The sequence below is a fragment of the Nerophis lumbriciformis genome, linkage group LG02, assembly GCF_033978685.3.
Source record: "Nerophis lumbriciformis linkage group LG02, RoL_Nlum_v2.1, whole genome shotgun sequence".
NCBI lineage: Eukaryota > Metazoa > Chordata > Actinopteri > Syngnathiformes > Syngnathidae > Nerophis > Nerophis lumbriciformis.
The window spans coordinates 44,456,042-44,478,694 of NC_084549.2; the positions used below are offsets into that span (position 1 = coordinate 44,456,042).

Below are 22,653 nucleotides of genomic sequence, written 5' to 3' on the forward strand. Positions count from 1 at the left end.
ATTTTACATGACACATGTATTAATTGTTGATATGTTGATATGTGCAGTTTTAAGATTGAATCATATTTGCTTTGTTATGAAACAAAAGTTGAATGTTGTAATCTCTTTCCAAACACTCGCAAAGGGTTTGTAGAAAATATCAGTAAGTAATCTTACCATTTCATCAGGACTTCTTAATCCCCTCATGCTTATGGAACAATAGCTTTATTTTGCGGGTACCATTTTGCATCCTAAAAAGGGCAAGCCTCTTTTCATTTACTGTGCATGTAGTATGCACATTAGATTTTTGGTTGTAAAAAAAATGTCTCTATTTGTCATCTCCAATATAATTGACATAATTTGAATGTGGCAGGATGCAAAATGCAAAACACTTAAACCTGATGTTTGGAATTTTGACTGCTGAGTTTGATGAAGCACGAGTTTATTTCGCTAATGTTTGCTGAATTGATTTTTCTGTATTTATATTTTTACCACAAGGAAGTCCATGCAGCAAATAATTCTTGACTTCATCAGGCAACTTTTGCCCTCAGACCATCATCAAATTAAAGACGCTCACATTTAAGGACATAAAATGTGACCTAACTTCGCAATGCTTTGTTTGGTTTCCTGAAGCTGGTGGAAGAAATTCTGGTGCTTCTTGCATTGACTCCACTACTGCTCAAGCTGATGGTTTCTGATAACAAATGCTCCCATTCTCCATTTGCTTTGCAAATTCTCTATACCATGGGAAAGTTTTGCTCGAATGTCCAAAATAACACGTTTGAATTCTCCTTTATGTTTAAATTAAGCATGTATGCCTGCGCATCCACAAAAGGACTAACTTCACAGCCTTTAAATTAGCCAAATGCAAACATGCAAATGATTGATGTATGTTTGCGTTTTCTGTTTCAGTGATATACCAAGGATCCCAGACACGTCCCACCCTCCATTAGAATCTAGTAGGTGCCTCTTTTGCTGTATGATCAAACGTACACACACAGACATTCCGATTTATGTGTGCATGTTTACCCATTATCAAAATGAATTGTATTTTTTAACTTCTGCGCAAGTGTAAAATCAATAACAATTGTGACTTAGTGACTAAGTAAGCGATAAAAGACATTCTATAATGCCAAGACTAAGAGCAGATGACACGCCATATGAAAGACAATTATTTCCCCTCATGGAGGATAAATGAAGGATAGCAGCAGCCTGAAGCCTATTTTGCAAGCCCAGTAGCTCCCACATTAAGACAGTTACCGCTTCAACCATGGGTGCCCAAACTTTTAGCCTCCTAGGGCCAAAGTGAAAATGTGCTGCGGGCCAAATAATCGTAATATTTCTTTAATTAATCAATCAGTCAGTCAAGGAAACTTTATTTATATAGCACTTTTCATACACAGGCAAGTGGCAAACACAAAGTGCTTTCCAAAAAATATATAAAAAAGAGAAGAAAATACACACACACTCGCACACACAGCATTAATAACAATAACAAAACAAAAACAAAACAAATAACATGGCTGGATGACAACTAGTCACCCTCGCGGACATGCCATCAGTAAGTGTGTAAGCTTGAAAGAAATAAGTGTGCATATGAGTTATCGAAACAACCCGGCGGGCCAAATTGGGCCACTGGTCCCCCATCTAAACATCCCCTGCTTAGACCGTATGCCTCATCCTGTTCAACCAGATGAGACCAGATGTTTTCAAATAAACACAATATCGGAATTTTACTTTGCTGTCTACTAGGAGTGTAACACTACGGCATCCTCATGGTTTGGTACATACCTCAGTATATCGGGGGCCTAAAAATGTTTTAATTTCAGGCACCCGACCAATTACAAAATGTTTTTATGCTTTTTTTATTTAAAATTGTGTATGTTTGTACTAAGTACGTATTTAACACGATTAAAGCAAAGTTGCACACGTTCTTGGCACAAATCTATACTTTCTGTTTTGCAGCCCGGCATTTTTTTCTAGCGATTTATGCTAAACGAGGCCCCCCACGAATCGTGAGGCCATACGTGTGATCTGCGTATAGAGACGGAGGGATCGCCCTGCTCGGTATTAAGGCCACGTTTCGATTAATTTCTGGTACAGTAAGGAAACAAAATGCAAAACGTAAAACTTCTTAGCTTTTGTGTTAAATGATTTTTAAAATTAGGCGTGAAAATGCAATTGCAATCTGTTGGCAGGTACTGCTAAACTTCTAAAAAAAACATTAAATAAAACATTTTATGTGTGTACACATTTGGAAATCTGCACAAAGCTTTCAGTTTGGTACAGCTGTGTTCGGTTCAATACCCATTTCAAATACATGTATTTGCTACACCCCTGCAATATACATACTGTATGCGCTCCGAAAGTAATCCGATAATGGACTTCAACCATGTGCCGTATTTTTCGGAGTATAAGTCGCTCCGGAGTATAAGTCGCACCGGCCGAAAATGCATAATAAAGAAGGAAAAAAACATATATCAGTCGCACTGGAGTATAAGTCGCATTTTTTGGGGAAATTTATTTGACAAAACACAACACCAAGAATAGACATTTGAAAGGCAATTTAAAATAAATAAAGAATAGTGAACAACAGGCTGAATAAGTGTACGTTATATGAGGCATAAATAACCAACTGAGAACGTGCCTGGTATGTTAACGTAACATATTATGGTAAGAGTCATTCAAATAACTATAACATATAGAACATGCTATATGTTTACCAAACAATCTGTCACTCCTAATCGCTAAATCCCATGAAATCTTATACGTCTAGTCTCTTACGTGAATGAGCTAAATAATATTATTTGATATTTTATGGTAATGTGTTAATAATTTCACACATAAGTCGCTCCTGAGTATAAGTCGCACCCCCAGCCAAACTATGAAAAAAACTGCGACTTATAGTCCGGAAAATTCGGTACAGTAATTTTGAGCTTTACTATTTTTTTAATTCTCAAGCGCATGTGAGCACGTGTTACACAACACACACAATACTTTAGATGCTCTCTGAGCTAACTTTTGCAATATGACTCACGTGACATGACAAACAATGACAGTTTTTGTAAGACCCTCAAACCACATTTTCCCCTAAGTTTTAGTGGAATTCTTGATTGTGCGATCCTGTGCAGAGCCTTCATTTTCCTCTATGTACAGTATAGTTCATTATTTTTTATTTCAAGATTATTCTGGACCTGACCCTAAGTGGTTATCTGCCCTAATGAGCTTTTAGACCAACCTTTACATAAAAGCATTGACAAACAGTGTGTATTTAATAGGGCTCTGACAGAAATAACCCAGGACACACCCGAACGTTTTTTACAAGCTCCTTTCCATTTTCAAGCAGACAAGCTACGTATAAAACTGCACAAAGACAAGATGCTGTGTACACAATGTTTAAAGTCAACTCTGCAGCTTCTCTTGTCTTTCTGAAGTGAATACAAACACATTTGTGTTTAACAGTAAGTGTTTTTTTAATCAATCATGTCACTTTCGGTCTCGTATCAGTGGTTTTCAAACTTTTTTCACCAAGAACCACCTCAGAAAACACTTGACTCTCAAAGTAGCACTATAATGACCAACATTGAAACAGTACAGATACAGTACAGGTGCATGTCTTTGGAGGTGGGAGGAAGCCGGAGTACCCGGAGGGAACCCACGCAGTCACGGGGAGAACATGCAAACTCCACACAGAAAGATCCCGAGGCCGGGATTGAACTCACGACTACTCAGGACCTTCGTATTGTGAGGCAGACGCACTAACCCCTCCACCGTGCTGCCAAGTCATGAACCCTTTCATTAAAAAAAAATGGTGGTAAAAATAGTGTATTTTTTATTTTACAGGTTAAATAATGTACGTACATAAATAGATAAATAAAACAATTCATAACTAAAGAGCTTTGGAATTGTTTGATTCCTGAAATGTTTGTCTTTACTCTGCTGAGGAAGCATAATGTGGCAATTTAATAGGGTTAGGGTTAGGGTTAACCCTCTAACAAATGTATTTCAGTTGCATAGTCTGCGTTAATCCGATCTTTAAAAAGTCGAACATTCACTGTTGACAATGAACCTTTTCATTTACCTCAACTCTTTTTTTCTTTGTTGTTGTTGTTTTTATTTAGTGACTGACACTTCCCTCTATGTTTGTGATTTTTATTTTTGTTGTTACCTTTGTTTTCCTTTTAGTCAGTTCGTGAGATTTTCTTTCTGCTTGTGGTGAAGAGGAAGGCAGTACATTGCTACCCACTCTGACTGATTTTTTTTTTTTTTTTTGGGGGGGGCACAAAAAACAAAGTATCTGTTTTCTCAGTACCTGTATTATGATTTCCCTATCAAATGAATTAATATATTTTTTTTTTTAAGTCGATCATGATCTCATTAAGGTGTTAACATGCATTTTAAAGTATGAATTGCATTGTATGTCATAATTATACATATTTTTGCCCTTTCTTTTTTGCCCTTTGTTGTCGATCGTCTACGACTCGACCCAGAGGTCCAGAAAACAAAAGCCTTGTCCAAACCTCAAACCTAGTCCCCATTGTCAAGTAATTCCAAAACTGAGCCCTTTTAATCAATATGGCACTTAAAAAAAGTTTTTTAGATCAAATACTTTGGAAAAAAAGGCAATTAAAAACTTGTGCACTTCCTTTGATCATCTTTTTTATATTTGACACTCTTGAGGTTTCACATTTCTTTTTATTTTCAATTTATAGCAGGTTCAAGTTCATTTGAGTCCCAGAAGATGGAGAGACCATCCCTCAATCTTTTATCCCCCACCAGTCCTGGAATGGTTCTAGACGCTCCACGGCTAATGCCAGGAAAACTTTCTGTGAGTGTCTGTTCTTCTGCTGTTTTCTATTTATTAAGTCGAAGGCTTTGCATCAGATGTGTTTGTGTTTCTCCTGCAGGTGAAGCTGTGGTACGACAAAGTAGGTCACCAGCTAATAGTCAACGTGCTACAGGCGCTAGAACTCTCTCTTCGGCCGGATGGACGTCCCAGAAGCCCCTACGTTAAAATGTACTTCCTTCCTGACCGCAGGTACAGCTGTTTGTTGCACTTTAGAGGGGCAGGTATCAAACTACCTGCAGCATTTTTTATATGTGATATTGACGTTTTTGCTCCAGGGTTTTGCTCCTGTCCTTGGAATGAAACTGGGAAGTGGCTGTATACAAAACATCTCTATATTTACAAGGCTGTGTCTGTCTGTGTTTAAAATAGTGACAAGAGCAAGCGCAGGACAAAAGCGGTGAAGAAGACCTGCGAGCCCAAGTGGAACCAAACATTCGTCTATAGTCACATCCATCGTAGGGATTTCCGCAATCATATGCTGGAGCTGACTGTGTGGGACCAGCCCAGGTCACCAGAAGAGGACAGCATATTTATGGGAGAAGTAAGTACACATACTGTATAAACATCCACACTTTCTGTTTTTTGTTTGTTAAGATTTATATTTTACATACTATAGGCAAAAAACTCTAGCATTTATTCTGTTTGCTTGAGTTGCTCACAGTATAATTTTACATTTACAAAATGTTGTCGTGCAAAATGTATACTGCATTCACAAGTAGCATGCCTTTTTGAGGGAAATTATTACCTTTATACTGCAGTGTAGTTTACATTTCTAAAGGTTTTTTTGACATGCATTTTTGTGGTAAGGGGTTTCAAGATGTGGCACAGTGAGTCTTCTCTCAGAGAACGTTATTACAGTCGTGGCCTTCTTTACTATCTGAAAGACAGATTATTGTACCATATTTTGTGTACTTTTCTGCTCACTCTGCAGACTGTTTACTCACTCACACTAAAACTGTATTCATTTTGCTTTTAAACATAACTAAAGTCATTCAAGCAGATTTAAAAAGTATTGTTTTAATTTTTTTTCCTCAAGCTGGGTAGCCAGCATCATACTTAAGATCTGCAATCTGCTCTCCCAAATTGGAAGCACTGTTGAAAGGGAATTGCACTTTTGTTGGATCAGTGTCATCCACAATTCTTATGTGCGACAAGAACACCATATTTCTCTTTTCTGTGTGTTCTACCCTTATACAGTCATACCTCTTACTTACTTACAAGCTTAATTGGTTCTGTGACGGAGCTTTTGACTCAAAACACTTGTACCTCAAATCAACGTCACCCACTTGAAATCAATGTATTTATTCTATTGGTGCTTGGAACCCCAAAACACAATTTTAACATGTAACATGCCTTTTAAGAAATATTCTTTAAAAACAATACAATAGAATGTACTAACAACTACAGTAGTTGTATGAAGTAATGTTGGTTAGTTGGTTTATTTAAACATTTATACATATAAAATGATGCATTACGTTTTTACATTTTCTTCACAACATGTCTAAAAAAGAGTAAGAAGAAGCAACACTTATTTAATCCTACCTTTTTCCACTTTTTATTAAATACTAACACATATGTTCACTCCCTGTACTCTGTATGTACACATTTCATACATTTCAAATCAATGCAATGAAAATTCAACATTTTTTTTTTTAATAGGTAAGTCATTGATGATGAGATGATCTTTTTTTCGTCAAGTTCAGAATATTTACCATTGTACTTCTTCCTTGTACTTTGCAAACACTAGTAGTTTGAACATGTTCCTAAACTGGATCATATTAGTACATTTTTTCACTTCTTTTCTTAATCCATCCCATAATTTAACTCCACATACTGACATGCTAAAAGTATTAAGTGTTGTACATGCATGCAAATGTTTTAAGTTACAATTTTCCCTCAGGTTATATTTCTTCTCTTTTGTTGAAAATAATTGTTGCACATTCTTGGGTAGCATGTTATAGTTTGCTTTGTACATACTTTCATTTGCTAATTCACCAGATCATTACATTTCCATATTTTTGAGTTAATAAATAAAAGGTTTGTATGTTCTCTATATCCAATAGCTTCTATATCTTGCCACTTCAGGTACTGTAATAATAATGTAAAGCATTTAGCTTGAAGAGTGCACTTCTACGGTACGTCTTTCCAGCTGCTTCTTTGTCAAACACACCATCAGCAGCTTTTCTATATTTTAATTGAAAAATGTCCGCAGTTTACCTATTAGTTTGACATTCTTGGCTAGCGTTAAAGACTCATTCTGCTTCAGTATGACACAGACGATCAGTGAAACGCTGGAATTGCTTCGTCCATTTGGTGACACACTCAGTCATGTTTTTGATTGATTGATTTCTTTCTCTAATTCAATGGGTATCAGCTTCTTCTTTTCCCCACTGTCCTTCACTTTCACTTTCTTCCTTCCCATGGTTGGAAATAAAATATGTATCTTGCTTTAAGCTAATGATAGCAAGTAAGACCAGATGTTTTCAATGGATCTTATGAGGTTCATTGTGACATTTGCTATTCCGACTAATGACGGGGATGCTTGTAACTAAAATTTTTGCTTGCAACATGAAGCACAACAATTAGCCGAGAGACAGCTCTTATCTCCAAACCAGCGCTTTCAATATTACCGCATGTGATTAATAAAAAAACTGCTGATTGAAAATAAATCACAGTGTTTGTTTCGACCGCCAGAAGGTGGGACGCATTGCACAGATACGATATGATAGTTAGTGCGGTTTTGTCTGTGCCCTTCAAAACAAACTCCGATGGAACTTTACATAAAACTGAGGTAATTAGTTATTATTGCTGCAACAAACTTTTTTATTATGGCTGCAAATCAAGTTTAAAATAGCATCTTAAAGCAAAACATGAACGTGAGTGTGGCGCTACGAGCATGAACGCTGCATAAACAGCAAATAGAGGACAACAAACTATGCTAGCCAGGTTTGCCAACCGTCCCTTGAAAAACTTAATGGTGCCGTATTTAGCAACAAAAGTACGCGTCCATTATCAATGTGTAAAGGGACACACTTTGTCCTGTACTACCGTGCAAATCAAAACAGTATTTGAACTGTCAATGAAAATATTGCATTTTACGGTAAAGCAGCAGCGCTTACCTGCTCCGGGACCAATGAGCTGACAACCACCTCACACGTGACCATTTCAACAGAACATTTGGCTCAGCATGGCTGACAGGGACAGACGGATGCTCCGAATACAAGCAACAACCTAAGCTTTCTCGAATTGAAAAAGCTGCAGAAAGGCTGCAGAAATACAAATTTGATTTGGAAAAGGAAATTATGTGGCTGGAAAAGTTGAACAAAGCACACTGCTTCCTGCCGCGCTTCTTCTATTGCCCATGATGGTGGATTGTGTGACCTTAAACAGCATGCGAGTAAGTAACAACCAACCAGAAGTTAAGCAGCATATAGTTTTATTTAAGAAATATACCGTATATTACCAAATAGTAGCCCGGGCGTTTATTTCACAAAATGGGGTCAGACCCCGGACGGCTATTAGGACATGGGCGGTTATTTGCACAAGGCTTTTATTTATTTTTGCACCAACCTGCACCAGGCCATTATTTGGTTACAATGGTTACTGTCCAGTATTTTTTTTCGTACAAAAAACTTTAAATGTAAAAGCTATTGTAAACATACAAACAAAAAAACAAGAGATCGACATGAGGTAGGCTATCAAAAGACAAGAGATCAACAAGGCCTCAACATGGCAGTAGTGCAACAATTGTCAAATAGAATACCAATACTAAAAATAAATAAACTTTTTAAATAAAGCAGCCTACCGGGAAAAATAAAATGATGGTACCAAGTACTCAAGTATAAAACCCACCATCAAAACAGAACAATAATACTGTAACTTAAATAAAATAAAGGCTACAGTACTCCAAGTTTTAAATAAAGCAGCATACGTGATGTATCCACTGACACAAATTAGCATCAAGCTCGTCGCTCACTTTCTTCCTACCTCCACCAGATAAGCGAGCCCGTTTTCCATCGATTGCCGACTGAGATAGTAGTTCTCCCTTTTTTTGTTTCCATTCTCGTACACGTTTTGGGTCAATGTTAAACTGCCTGGCCGCTGCCAAACCAGAATTCTGCTCTGCATACTTCACAACCGCTAGCTTGAACTTGAAGTCAAACTTTCTGTTCTTCTTCCCCCTTAAAGTATTCCCGTCCATCAGTTGTGGTGTACCGGTATCCTGTTCATTCAACTCACTGCTACTGTTGCTTGCCATGCTGAAACATTTCCTCGTGGGTTTGTTGTTGTCGTTGAGTGTGTGTTACGCTATATGCGGTGACCCATTGCAATATGTTGATTACCCAGAATCCCCACGTAACGTCTGCTGTTACCGTAATTACCAGAATTACTGCACCTTTGCTTTTCCTTTTAGCTTATAAATTGGGTTTAATGAAATCAATATGATTTTAATCTAAATTATGCAAATAACAGCCCATGGGCGGCTATTTGGACATGGGCGGTTATTAGGAAGAGGCGGTTAATTCACAAAATGGGGTCAGACCTCGGGCGGCTATTAGTTATTTGCATAAGGGCGTTTATTTGGTAATATACGGTAATTACTTTATTTGGACAGCAAGGTGGTAAAGGGGTTTGTGCATGTGCCTCACAATACGAAGGTCCTGAGTTCAATCCCGGGCTCGGGATCTTTCTGTGTGGAGTTTGCATGTTCTCCCCGTGACTGCGTGGGTTCCCTCCGAGTACTCCGGCTTCCTCCCACCTCCAAAAACATGCACCTGGGGATAGGTTGATTGGCAACACTAAATTGGCCCTAGTGTGTGAATGTGAGCGTGAATGTTGTCTGTCTATCTGTGTTGGCCCTGTGATGAGGTGGCAACTTGTCCAGGGTGTACCCCGCCTTCCGCCCGAATGCAGCTGAGATAGGCTCCAGCACCCCTTGCGATCCTGAAAGGGACACACGGTACAAAATGGATGGATGGATTTACTTTTTTTTAAATTTTTTTATAACATTTTGCAATAAACTTAGAGATAGGGTGAGAATCACTGTCATTTGGGAGGAGCTCAAAGTAAAGCAGCTGCTCCTCCACATCAAGAGGGGAGCCAGATGAGGTGGTTCGGGCATCTGGTCAGAATGCCCCCCCGATGCTTTGTCGATAAAGTACAATTCAATTGTTGCCTATCATATAAATATAACACAAATAACTAATTATTTTTGTCAAAGTAGCGCTAATAAGGATGAAGGCCGGATCCCATGAACTAACCACACGATGACATGTACCAACTGATTAACTAATAAGCTTGATTGATTTTTGAAATTAGTATTTTACAGTGAGAACGTTTACTTGACAGATCCTTATTGAGCTGGAGACAGCCTTGCTGGACGACAAGCCACACTGGTATCCACTCCAAACCCACGATGTCTCATCCATACCCCTTCCACGACCCTCACCGTACCTGTCTCGTCGACACATACACACAGACAATCCTTGCAGGAAGCTGCAGCGTAAGTATCAGAGTGTCTGTGTGTACCGCATGTGCCAAATTACGAGTGGTTATTTTAGGCTCTGTCAAATGTTCAATGTGTGAGTTTGTGTACTGGGAAAGAGTCTGTCGAGTCATTAGCTGTATATTTTGTATACGTCAATGTTAACGTCTGCTTTCACTTCCCTTCCTTTATACTTTGGATTTTTACTGGAATGTGTGCATGCCTGTGTGGGACTGTTTGTGTGTGTGCGTGTGTGTGCATTTGTGTGTGTGTGTGTGTGTGTGTGTGTGTGTGTGTGTGTGTGTGTGTGTGTTACTATATAGGTTCTCAGCGTGTAACAGAGCCTGAATATGAGGGTACAGCAGTAGTGTCTAAAGGTGGGTGGGGACCCTTTCCTCTATGCCATGTTTCAGACTTCTGTTGAATTTATGGTGTCCTTTAAATATGTTTTTATTGTACTGTTGATATTGTTTCCTATTTACTTTTTAATTTATCTTATCAATTCATAATTAATAGATGTCCATAAATATTTGGATAGTAAAAAAAAAGTGCTTTTATACACCACTGCAATGGATTTTAAATAAAACAGCCGAGACATGATTTTAGGTTTCATTTAAGATGTTTCTCAAAAATGTGTCACTTACCATCTGGTAATTACTCGGGGTGTCCCGTTACAAACTTTTCACTATATTGTACTGATTTTGCAGTCTTGGGTATTGGCTGATACCAGTATTGATCCGATATAATATCAGCACAAATCATACATACTTTGATATTTTTGGAGCGTGTCACGTTATGAAAGGGTTGATCAGGTGAAATTACTCAAACAAATAACAATGGTAGCTAAGAAAAACACTAACCCGACTTATAAACCGTCTGGAATGGATGTATGCTGTCTTTAAGTCGAAGTGGAGTGGTAATTGTTTTTTGATGACACTAAGTGGCCACAATAATTCATGAGGTTAAGATTACAAGGCAGTAATTTAAATGATCCGGACACGTTGGTTACTGGAAACTTCCTAATGCGCTTCTGCCTTGGAGACTTTGTTAGTAAGATGTAACCATAATTATTTGATATTTGTTTCTTTTGACAAATGTGTTTTAGACGCCAATATTGTTGCGTGGAGGACACTTATTATGTATTTCTACCTTTTGTGCTATTGTGTGCTTAGCTGTTGTGTAGCTGCTAGCTCCTAGTAGCCTTTAGCCTGCCATGTTTACCTTTTTGTAAATGACTCCACTGCAATACATGGAAAGACCAACCTTGTGTGCTTATTGGAGGATATCCCTCCATCCACCCATTGTCTACCGCTTGTCGCTTTCGGGATCGCGGGGGGCGTTGGAGCCTATCTCAGCTGCATTCAGGCGGAAGACGGGGTACACCCTGGACAAGTCGCCACCTCATCGCATGATATTTAGTTTTTAACTGGCTGTCAAACTTTGCACAAGTAAAGGATTGCGTGTATTGGAGCTTATTATATAATATAATATTTTAGATGCAAACCAATCCGATGTTTGTTTTTTACTGATAGCGGACCGATGTCAATGTCGGATTGGGACACCCCTAGTAATTACAATTGTAATTACAGACATTTTATGCAGAATACTTACACATTATGGGGACAAATAGTATTTGGACTAGTTACACTATTGGAAATTGAACCTTTTAACACTCAGATGGAAGTCATTTTCAGTCAGTGACTCTCTGGAGACTAAGAACATCCCCACATGCTGAGTTTGCTTCTTAGAGATGTTTCGCTGGACCCTCACTGCAGCCACTTTCACTTGCTGCTTATTTTTGGCTCATCTTGAGTAGCTGTCTTGGCTTAAAATGACTTGGTCATTCAAGATTATCGCATGTATTTGACTTTAAAAAGTATAGGGAAGCGTTCTACAGTAAAGAAACGAAAATGTAAAATTTAATGGTTGCATTCAAAAATAGTAATGACTACCTCTCATGTTCTTGAAAATAAGAGTACACAATAGAGCAGGATTTTAGTTATTAAAAATAACATTTTAGATCAAATAAGGAACAACTGAAATAAAGCTTCTCCTGAGATGAAAGTCTTGACTATGGTGATATCAATGGTTCCCGGACTTTGGTCACTGATTGCAAATTATTTTCATCCAATAAATAGAATGATGTCAATTGTCCAAACACTATGAAGTAATCTATCTTATTCAAAATCCACTGTGTTTATTAAGCCAACTCATAATGTCCAAATACTGTACTGTACTTCTCTGGACCTAACAGTCAAACTTTGACTAAAAAAACTCACCACAAGACCTGAACCAACACACATGGGTTATATTCATGGAAGGTATAGGGCTAATGTAACCTTATGAAGCTGACCAACAGCCACCCGGAAGCAAAATCTAAGTAAAAACAAGCTAAACAAAATCTACCAAAGGATCAGTATACTGTAAATATTACCAAACCAGCCTTGTGTCATATTTGTTCATTAAAAGAAGAAAAAAAAACAACACTTGGGACTTTTTGTGATAAAACAAAGTATATTTTATTTACGCTATCTCTAACTGGCTAGGCAAGAATATTGCAGTATGCTTTCTTCAGTTTTGGCATATTTATATGCATACTTATTTATCTATTATGCCCGTCAAACACGACAAACCAGAACCAACATTGTCCTTCCAACTTTTTTCTGAAAGTTATTGTCCTTTTCCAAACAGCTCCGATCAACTCTTTCCCAGATGGGTTCATGAAACAATTATTTGCAAACCAAACCATCTGGTGTGCCTGGGTAGGTATGAAGGGGAAGTGAAATATGGTGAAAGTACTCAAGTGAGAGCTTTGAGGTACTGCACCGTTAGAATTGAAGCCAAAGACCTTGGGATCAAAACAAAGCCCAGCAAGGCTGAACATATCCCTTCAAAGCCGATCACTGTCTTTATCTCTATTTTTATCTTTGCAAAATGTTCTGCTGCAACAACAAAGAAATATGTATTTTAATATATTAGAAAAAATACAGGGCACAGTGATGCACATGGAATTCTCAATGCTTCCTTACCCAATGCTTGTTTTGGTTGTTTCAGCAGTGCCAGGTTTTTGATAGCATAGTTCCATACATACGGCATGTTTTTTGAGGGTTTAATAGCTTGACACAATTGATATACAGTACACTTATTTTAGGCTAGGAAATGTATCCAATCATCCATCCATCCATCCATCCACAGCCTGGACAAGTCGCCACCTCATCGTAGGGCCAACCCAGATATACAATATTCACACTCACATTTACACACTAGGGCCAATTTAGTGTTGCCAATCAACCTATACCCAGGTGCATGTAATTGTTTATAAAAAAAATATGTTTTTGTTTTGTATTTGATAGTATTAAGTGAAAGTGAATCATGCCCTGTAGAACTTTAATCTTTGAACAATCATTGCGGAATGTCACAAATGTTTCTCTATGGATAATAATTTGGAATATTATTTTGAGGTGGTTAACCCCGCCTTCCGCCCGAATGCAGCTGAGATAGTCTCCAGCAACCCCCGCGGCTCCGAAAGGGACAAGCAGTAGAAAATGTATGGATGGATTATTTTAACTTTCTACTTACCAGTAGAGTAGAGTTTGGGAAATGTCTTACTGTAAAAGCTTGGTTACATTAGTTTGATGCAACTTGCTTATAACCTTCACCAAACCCATCATCAAACACCTTTTGATACGTATGAACTAAAGCTAGTGGATGATCAGACAAAAATGGAAGGTGGACTTCATTTCTGTAAAGGGAGAGCCAAATTCCAAGTTATTTTTCACTTCCTGTATGTTCAGGGGTGTCCAAACTTTGGCTAAAATTATTTGGTTGGGGTATCTATATATCTAGTACAGTGGTTCTTAACCTTTTTGGAGGTACCGAACCCCACCAGTTTCATATGCGCATTCACCGAACCCTTCTTTAGTGAAAAATAAAATGATTTTTTTTTTTTAAATTCAAGACAAAGTTATATGTTTTTGGTAACACTTTAGTATGGGGAACATATTCTAAGTAACAAAGACTTAATTTAGAGCTACTTGGTTAGGGTTAGGGTTAGAGGGTTTGGGTTATATAAAGGCCATGCCGAATAAGGCATTAATAAGTACTTAATAATGACTAGTTAAGAGCCAATATGTTACTAATTTGCATGTTAATAAGCAACTAATTAATGGTGAATATGTTCCCCATACTAAAGTGTTACCATGTTTTATTACTGGTGCACAAAATGAACCGTGCATGAACATCACCTTGTTCAAAGAACAAAACCAACAAAGTGCATAAACTCACAACAAATTACACACCTGCAAATCAGTCTGACTTCTGCTGTTGCCGTATCCGTAATACGCCGATAGGGAGAAGTTTTTATTTACACGATGAGTCGGGTGTGTTTTGACCTCTGCCGAACCCCTGAGCCCGACTCACCGAACCCCTCGGGTTAGATCGAACCCAGGTTAAGAACCACTGATAGAACCACTGATCTAGTATCTATACATTCATCTATAAATTTATGAGTTTAGTGTGTAAAAGTCTATCCTATTTAAATGAATTAAATTATTAAAATACTACACTACCATCAGAACTGTATAAAGAGAGTTACAGTAATATTATTACATTTTGAGTATAAAACCTCTGTTTCTTTCGTATTAGTCTTTCCAAATCAGTGTGTTGAACTGTGAGAGTTTGTGTGTGTGCTGATCACAGCTGTTTACACACGTGATCGGGGATCACAATGATTTCAGTCTACATATTAATATCATGCCAAATTGAAGAGGAAAGTTAGCCGAACGTAAAAATGCAGTACAACCTGTGATGAAGTCCAATTTTAGGGGGAAATCGGCAATACCTTGTGCTACAGACTGGCGTGCTCGCACACGTACACACACACACAGGCGCGCACACACAAACACTTTTTCTTGCTAAGCAGCAGAGCAAGGATCATAACATCCATCCATCCATCCATTTTCTACCGCTTATTCCCTTCGGGGTCGCGGGGGGCGCTGGAGCCTATCTCAGCTACAATCGGGCGGAAGGCGGGGTACACCCTGGACAAGTCGCCACCTCATCGCAGGGCCAACTATGATAATTTGTATATTAATAAAAGATGTAAGATTTACAATATTAACAGCATATGATCAAAGACACCCCAGAGACACTCCATTATTTAAAGCAAGCTATAGCTAACAGACTGAACAACAACACATAACTTTTAACTATTAATAACAACCCCACCCAATAAGACTGTGACGGCACTACAATATGAATGATAAATGATAAAACATTGAATATTAAGAGTATGTGAAACTTCGACTGCTATCTTATTGACTTTCCTGATGACCTCCCTAATGTTTTGTAATCAATCAGAAACATCAAACACGGATAAAATGCACCAAATGTGGGGAAGTGTGTCGAGACAGTGCTTTGCATGTTACCCATCGTGCTTTGTAGTAGATTTAGATGGGTGTAATTTCAAATTGAGCATGGTGCTTAGACATTTTTTATAATTTCCACCTAGTCCAGTGGACAGGTGAGAATGTGTGGCCAATTTATGTAAACTTGATGTGTTGTTTTTTCTTGGTTAATGGGTGAATGTGGTAATACTGTCAAAGCGCTTTGAGTACCTTGAAGGTAGAAAAGCGCTATACAAGTATAACCCATTTATCATTTATCATTATCATTTGTTTGCACCATGGGCGGGTCATAGTTTGGACACCCCTGCTGTAGGTGCAATGGTTAGGTGTCCATATTTTACTCAAACAAGTCATGGCTTTGATTTTAAAACTATGTGTGTATCAGTCTAAAAATACTTAAAACACAGTATTTGGCATGTTTGTTCACCTTACTTGTGTTTGTGTGTGTTGTGTATATCTGTACGCATTCACTGGCAACGAACAGCAGAGGGGCGTGGCAGGGAGCGACAGCGGGAGCCCACAGCCACCCTGGAGGTGCCTGAGCGCCAGAGAACGCCCTCACATCATATCCGTTCCCGCTCAGTATCCCCACACCGTGAAGAGCAGGGATCCATGCGATCCCGACCAGCCAACGTCCCTGCACAAAGGTGAGGGGCTCAATGACTAGAATGTGACACAAGGGGAAAACAATGACGTATAGCAGTGTTTTTCAACCACTGTGCCGCGGCACACTAGTGTGCTAGTGTGCCGTGAGTTACCGTCAGGTGTGCCGTGGGAGATTATCTAATTTCACCTATTTGGGTTAAAAATATTTTTTACAAACCAGTAATTATAGTCTGCAAATGATGTGTTGTTGTTGAGTGTCGGTGCTGTCTAGAGCTCGGCAGAGTAACCGTGTAATACTCTTCCATAGCAGTAGGTGGCAGCCAGTAGCTAATTGCGTTGTAGATGTCAGAAACAGCGGGGGGCAGTGCGCAGGTAAAAAGGTGTCTAATACTTAAATAAACAAAAGGTGAGTGCCCCTAAGAAAAGAATAGAATGGAATAGAATAGAAAGTACTTTATTGATTCCTGGGGGAAATTCAGCACCACAGTTCGCTCACAATAGACAAGAATAATAATAAATAATATAATATATATAATATATTATATATAAAATAAATAAATAATATAAATATATTCTACATATACTCTACATTTAAGTGCAGTCAAGAAGGAACATATGCATTATACAGGCAGTGGAACATAAAGAAGGCTATGCAAAACAAAACTAAAACTGAACTGGCTACAAAGTAAACAAAAACAGAATACTGGATGACAGCAAAGACTTACTGTGGAGCAAAGACGGCGTCCACAATGTACATCTGAACATGACGTGACAATCAACAATGTCCCCACAAAGAAGGATAAAAACAACTGAAATATTATTGATTGCTGAAACAAAGTAGATGCAAGAAATATTGCTCAAAGGAAGACATGAATCTGCTACAGGAAAATACCAAAAAAAGAGAAAAAAACACCAAAATAAGAGCGCAAGACAAGAAGTAAAACAGTACACACAGGAAAACAGCAAAAAAGTCTAAATAAGTCAGGGTGTGATGTGACAGGTGGTGACAGTACACCTACTTTAAGACAAGAGCTATAGTGATGCATGAACAGTACACACAGGAAAACAGCAAAAAAGTCTAAATAAGTCAGGGTGTGATGTGACAGGTGGTGACAGTACACCTACTTTAAGACAAGAGCTATAGTGATGCATGCTTGGTTATACTTTAAAGTCATATCCAACAATTGCGACAACGACTTTTTACCGTGTGTGGATGTGAGTGTGAATGTTGTCCGTCTATCTGTGTTGGCCCTGCGATGAGGTGGCGACTTGTCCAGGGTGTACCCCGCCTTCCGCCCGATTGTAGCTGAGATAGGCTCCAGCGCCCCCCGCGACCCCAAAGGGAATAAGCGGTAGAAAATGGATGGATGGATGGACTTTTTACCGTCAACTAAGTTTAGTTTTTTAATGATTTCTGCTGGTGGTGTGCCTCCGCTTTTTTTTCAACGAAAAAAATGTGCCTTGGCTCAAAAAAGGTTGAAAAACACTGACGTATAGCAACAATAAAACAGCATCACACTCTGTGGTGGTTCGAGCTCCAATGGTGCCTCGGGAAAGACCCCCCTTCAACACCTCAACTAGCAGTCAAGGTCCAACCTCTGTCCCTTAATAGGTTGGTCCAGAAAGACAGTTAAGATTCTGGACAAATGATACAGCTATCAATATTTTTTTGTTATTCAGCTGACTGTCATAATTATGACACGCTGTCACATTCACTTCAGGTGCCACTGCTTCGCATTAAAAAGACATGTGTCGGATCTGATAATCATCTTGGAATAATCACAAAAAAGGAAGAAACTCCACCTAAATGTTTGTAAGACAATATTTCTAATAGTGTCAGTTTAAAGTGAATGCATTTCATTCACGACCGCAGCTACCGCGCTTCATCAACCGATTCACAGGGCAATATTAATCCACAAAAAAAGTGAACAATTTAAGTAATATAATAAAAGATTAAATTGCTCTGAAGCAAGATATATATATATATATATATATATATATATATATGTATGTGTGTATATATATATATATATATATATATATATATATATATATATATATATATATATATATATATATATATATATATATATATATGTATATATATGTATATATATATAACATTTCAAACAAATTCCAAAGAAAATTAAAATAGCAAAATGTGTATTATACTGGAGACAAACACTTATAAAGTATAGACCAGTTTCCTTACTTCCACAATTTTCTAAAATGATTTAAAAATTGTTTAAGAACAGATTGGACAAATGTATAAATACAAGTTATTCAGTATGCAAAACTAAATTATGAAATGGATTAAGCAAAGAAGTCATACAAAGTACTAATATGATCCTGTTTAGGAAACAATGTACTAATATGTTCCATTTTAAGAAACGGTTCAAACTCAAAGGTTTACAAAGTACAAAGATAAAGAATCCTGATAAACATTTTGAACCTTATTGAAAAATTAGATAGTCCTGTTTTTATGTGAATCAAAACATACTTAACTATTTATTTATAAGAATTGTATTCATTGTTTATCTATGTAATTAATATTTATTTACTTACTCATTCATCTATTTATTTATTTACTTACTCATTTATTTATCCATTGTTGTGTTACAGATTGAGTACAAACGAATATGTTAGAAATTGCTGTGAAACAAAAAGGGGAAGGATTAAATAAGCTCTGTTCTTCCTACTCCTTTTCAGACATGTTATGAGAAACTGGAAACATTTGATGAATCGTACTGTAATTGTATGCATGTTCGAAATAAACTAACACTAAAACCATAGCTGGGATAAGCTCCAGCTTACCTGTGACCCTACTTAGGATAAGCAGTAGAAATGTGAATCCTACAACAATTCACGATTTAATAAATTTAGCAGATTTATTAAAAACAACAAACTAAAAAAAATCACATGTACATAAGTATTCACAGATGTTTTCAATACTTTGTTGATGCACCTTTGGCAGCAATTGCAGCCTCAAGTCTATTTCAATACGATGCCACAAGCATGGCACACCTATCTTTGGGCAGTTTTGCCCATTTCTCTTTGCAGCACCTCTCAAGCGCCATCAGTTTGAGTGGTTTCATCTAGCATTAGTTTCATCCAGGATGTTTCTGTACATTGCTGCATTCATCTTAGTCTAGTCAAGGAGGCGACCAAGAACCTGATGGTCACTCTGTCAGAGCTACAGCATTCCTCTGTGGAGAGAGGAGAACCTTTCAGAAGGAAAACCATCTCAGCAGCAATCCACCAATCAGGCCTGTATGGTATAATAGCCAAACAGAAGCCATTCCTTAGTAAAAAATAATAATAATAATAAAATTAAATTAAAAGTTTTCCAAAATGTACCTGAAAAACTCTCAGACAATGAAAAACACAATTATTTGTTTTGATGAGACAAATATTGAACTCTTTGGAGTTAATGCCAGACATCATGTTTGGAGGCAACCAGGCACCGCTCATCATCAGGCTAACACCATCACTATAGTGAAGCATGGTGGTGGAAGCATCATGCTGTGGGGATGTTTTTTCAGTGACAGGAACTGGGAGACTCGTCATGATAGAGGGAAAGATGAATGCAGCAATGTACAGAGACATCCTTGATAGAAACCAATGCTTCTCATCCAATCTGGTGGAGCTTAAGAAGTGCTTTAGAGGAATGGGCAAAACTGCGTGTGTGCCAAGTTTGTGGCATCGTATTTAAAAATACTTAAGCCTGTAATTGCTGCCAAAAGGTGCATCAATAACGTATTGAGCAAATGCTTTGAAAACTTATGTACATGTTTTTTTTGTTGTTTTTTAATAAATGTGAAAAAATAAATAAACTTTTCACATTGTCATTATGGGATATTGTCTGTACAATTTTGAGGACAAAGATTAATTTATTCCATTTTGGAACAAGGCAGACCAAAATGTGGAAAACGTGGAGCGCTGTGAATACTTTACGGATGCCCTGTAACCATGTAGCGAATAAATGCACAAATTGCCTAAAAAGCATATTTAAAAAAATGTATTCTCTTTTTTTAATCAATTTATAAAAATGATGAATCATTTTTTAATCGGAATAAATAATTGTAATTTGCATGTAAGTCGACTTTTTCAGCATCTCTAATAGTGTAGAAAATGGATGGACACATTCTGCTCTTAAAGGTAGTGACAAAAGTCAGCTTCTAGTTATTCCAATCTCTTGAAATTGTGCTGTGAATATGTGAACTTTATTATCGTGAAAAATACTGCTATACAGAAATGTTTCAATCAAGCGCACAGAGTACACACCAGTCCAATATTTATGAAAGGTAAAAGCTATAGTAGATGATAGAGTGAGACAGAAGACAGTTGTTGGAAGCGAGCAAACTGAGGCCATCTACTGATGAAATGGCCGACTTCTTTAGAACTTGTTGTGCTGCCAGTTCTGCTTTTACAAGCTCAGCCAAATGCACCAGCCTGGAATTGTCTGCCTTACTGCTTGAACACGACCCTGACAAAAGTCCTTAAAGTCTTTATTTTGAATTTGTCTTCCTTTGTCAGGAGTCTAGACGACGATCTTTCCCACTCTGTGCGTTCTCGTTCTCCAAACCGCTACTACGACTCTGCTAGAAGTCGTCACAAGGATAAAGAGTATCTGGATGACAGGTATGGCATCCTATCCTATCTTAGTGTGGGGTTTCTTACTTTTTACTTACAGTTTTTTCCAATTGCTTACACGTAAGTGTTCACACAGTTAACAAAGTCTACACACAGTAAGCAAAACCACAGTGCAGATTTGCCTAATATTAGGCATAGACTCTGCTTTACAGTTTTTGTGAAATATTACACACAATGCTTTACACACTCCTTCCCATCTTGCACATGTGGTGTGGATGAGCTATTATGGCCTGATCCAGCTAGCCGGGTAGGTGATGATTAGAATCAGTAACTGAGGCTTTTGAGTACGTTCTTTCATCGAGTTGCTGTTGCCTAAGTCTGCACATGTAGCCTATACTCTATGCTATCATTTTTATGTATCTCCAATTTTTTTTTAAACCTTGTTATTTGTCTCAGATTTAAATTTGTACCACATGTCATTGTCATTGTTAACTACTGTGATGTGTTACTTTACTTGACTGTGGTAAAAAATACATATTTTCAGTTTGCAGCATCATTGTTGAGCAGTTCTTGAAAAGATTACAGGATATTTTAACTTTCTCTTTAGGTCCTTACGTATAGGCCCACTTCAAAGTAAACAATGATGATTGCTATGGATTATATTTTGTCAAGTTACAGTAATCATTCATCACATATGCTGAAAAGGTCTGGCAAAATGCCCCAAACATGTGATTTCTTATAGTAAAATAGTTTTTTTTCCAAACGTGTTTTGCATTTATCACTGTTGTGGGTAACTCACTCCAATAGTGTCTTATCGTTTGAAGTCTTTGTGAGTGAGATGAAAATAAAACTGCATTTTTACAAATGCTTGCTCTATTTTGATGAATGGGCAAATGTTTTGGCCAAAGTGTGTCATTTTGCAAATAATCTAGGAACTAAGAAAATTGAACGTGGTGTTTGGAAAAGTGTGTATAGCTTTTGAAAAAAAGACAGACAGTTAGTAAAATTGTGTGTAAGCAAATGGAAAAAACTGTATTTGAAGTCATACCAAGTGCTTACAGTAATAGTATGCACTGCTGGAAAGTGACAACAAATTCACATGTGTGTGCGTGCGTGTGCCTGCGTGTGTGTTAAAATCTGATGTCATTGCTGGTAAAACGTCATTCTGTCAATCAAGTTAAATTCTTGTTGTTTCCTTTTGCTTTTGTTCAGAAATGTTTTCTTTTCATTGTGGAAATCTTTGGACCTTGAACAGGGTTTGGTGGAGTAGTGATTAGCTGTTTGTCAAGATGTATTGTGTGACTGTGTGTGTTTGTGCAGAACATCCTCTCGTTCCAATTCACTCTATTCACCCTTTGCTCTCCTGTTTTGGGGAATTGTTGTTGACTTCGTCTTGTGTCATGCATCACCATGGTTACAACAGTGAAGTCATCATGATTCACCAATCAATGCGAGGCAAAAGTGCTGAGTGCATCCACTCCAGGTAACTTGGTCAATCACGTCATGTTTATTACAATGTTGTTCTGGATGTGAACTTATTTTTTGAAGGTTTTTTTTTTCCCAGTCAGAGCTTTAAGTGCTTAGTGTTTCATTTTGGTGCCCGGTGATTTAGCTGAGAAAAATATTCAGCAGTGGGAAAAATCCCTTCTAAGATTGTTAAACGTAGTCCTTTCAAATGCAATATTAGTACCTAATCATAACAATTTACAGATGTACTGATCGCACTTTATGTCACG

At 37.7% G+C, this 22,653-nt stretch overlaps 1 protein-coding gene across 12 annotated transcripts in view; it reads left to right on the forward strand.

The window, feature by feature from the left end:
- The window catches only part of rims1a (regulating synaptic membrane exocytosis 1a), a 255,428-nt gene that overhangs the window by 186,549 nt on the left and 46,226 nt on the right, over window positions 1–22,653 (forward strand). For 6 of the 12 annotated variants that reach the window (XM_072916356.1, XM_072916363.1, XM_072916368.1 and 3 more), the window contains exons 11-20: window positions 125–142; window positions 892–938; window positions 4,692–4,807; window positions 4,887–5,017; window positions 5,198–5,369; window positions 10,178–10,331; window positions 10,637–10,690; window positions 16,203–16,365; window positions 20,861–20,965; window positions 22,341–22,400. In XM_072916356.1, coding sequence (XP_072772457.1) covers window positions 125–142; window positions 892–938; window positions 4,692–4,807; window positions 4,887–5,017; window positions 5,198–5,369; window positions 10,178–10,331; window positions 10,637–10,690; window positions 16,203–16,365; window positions 20,861–20,965; window positions 22,341–22,400 — 1,020 coding nt within the window. The remainder of the gene's footprint in view (window positions 1–124; window positions 143–891; window positions 939–4,691; window positions 4,808–4,886; window positions 5,018–5,197; window positions 5,370–10,177; window positions 10,332–10,636; window positions 10,691–16,202; window positions 16,366–20,860; window positions 20,966–22,340; window positions 22,401–22,653) is intronic. The other 6 variants (XM_072916361.1, XM_072916362.1, XM_072916357.1 and 3 more) reach the window with 5 other exon arrangements.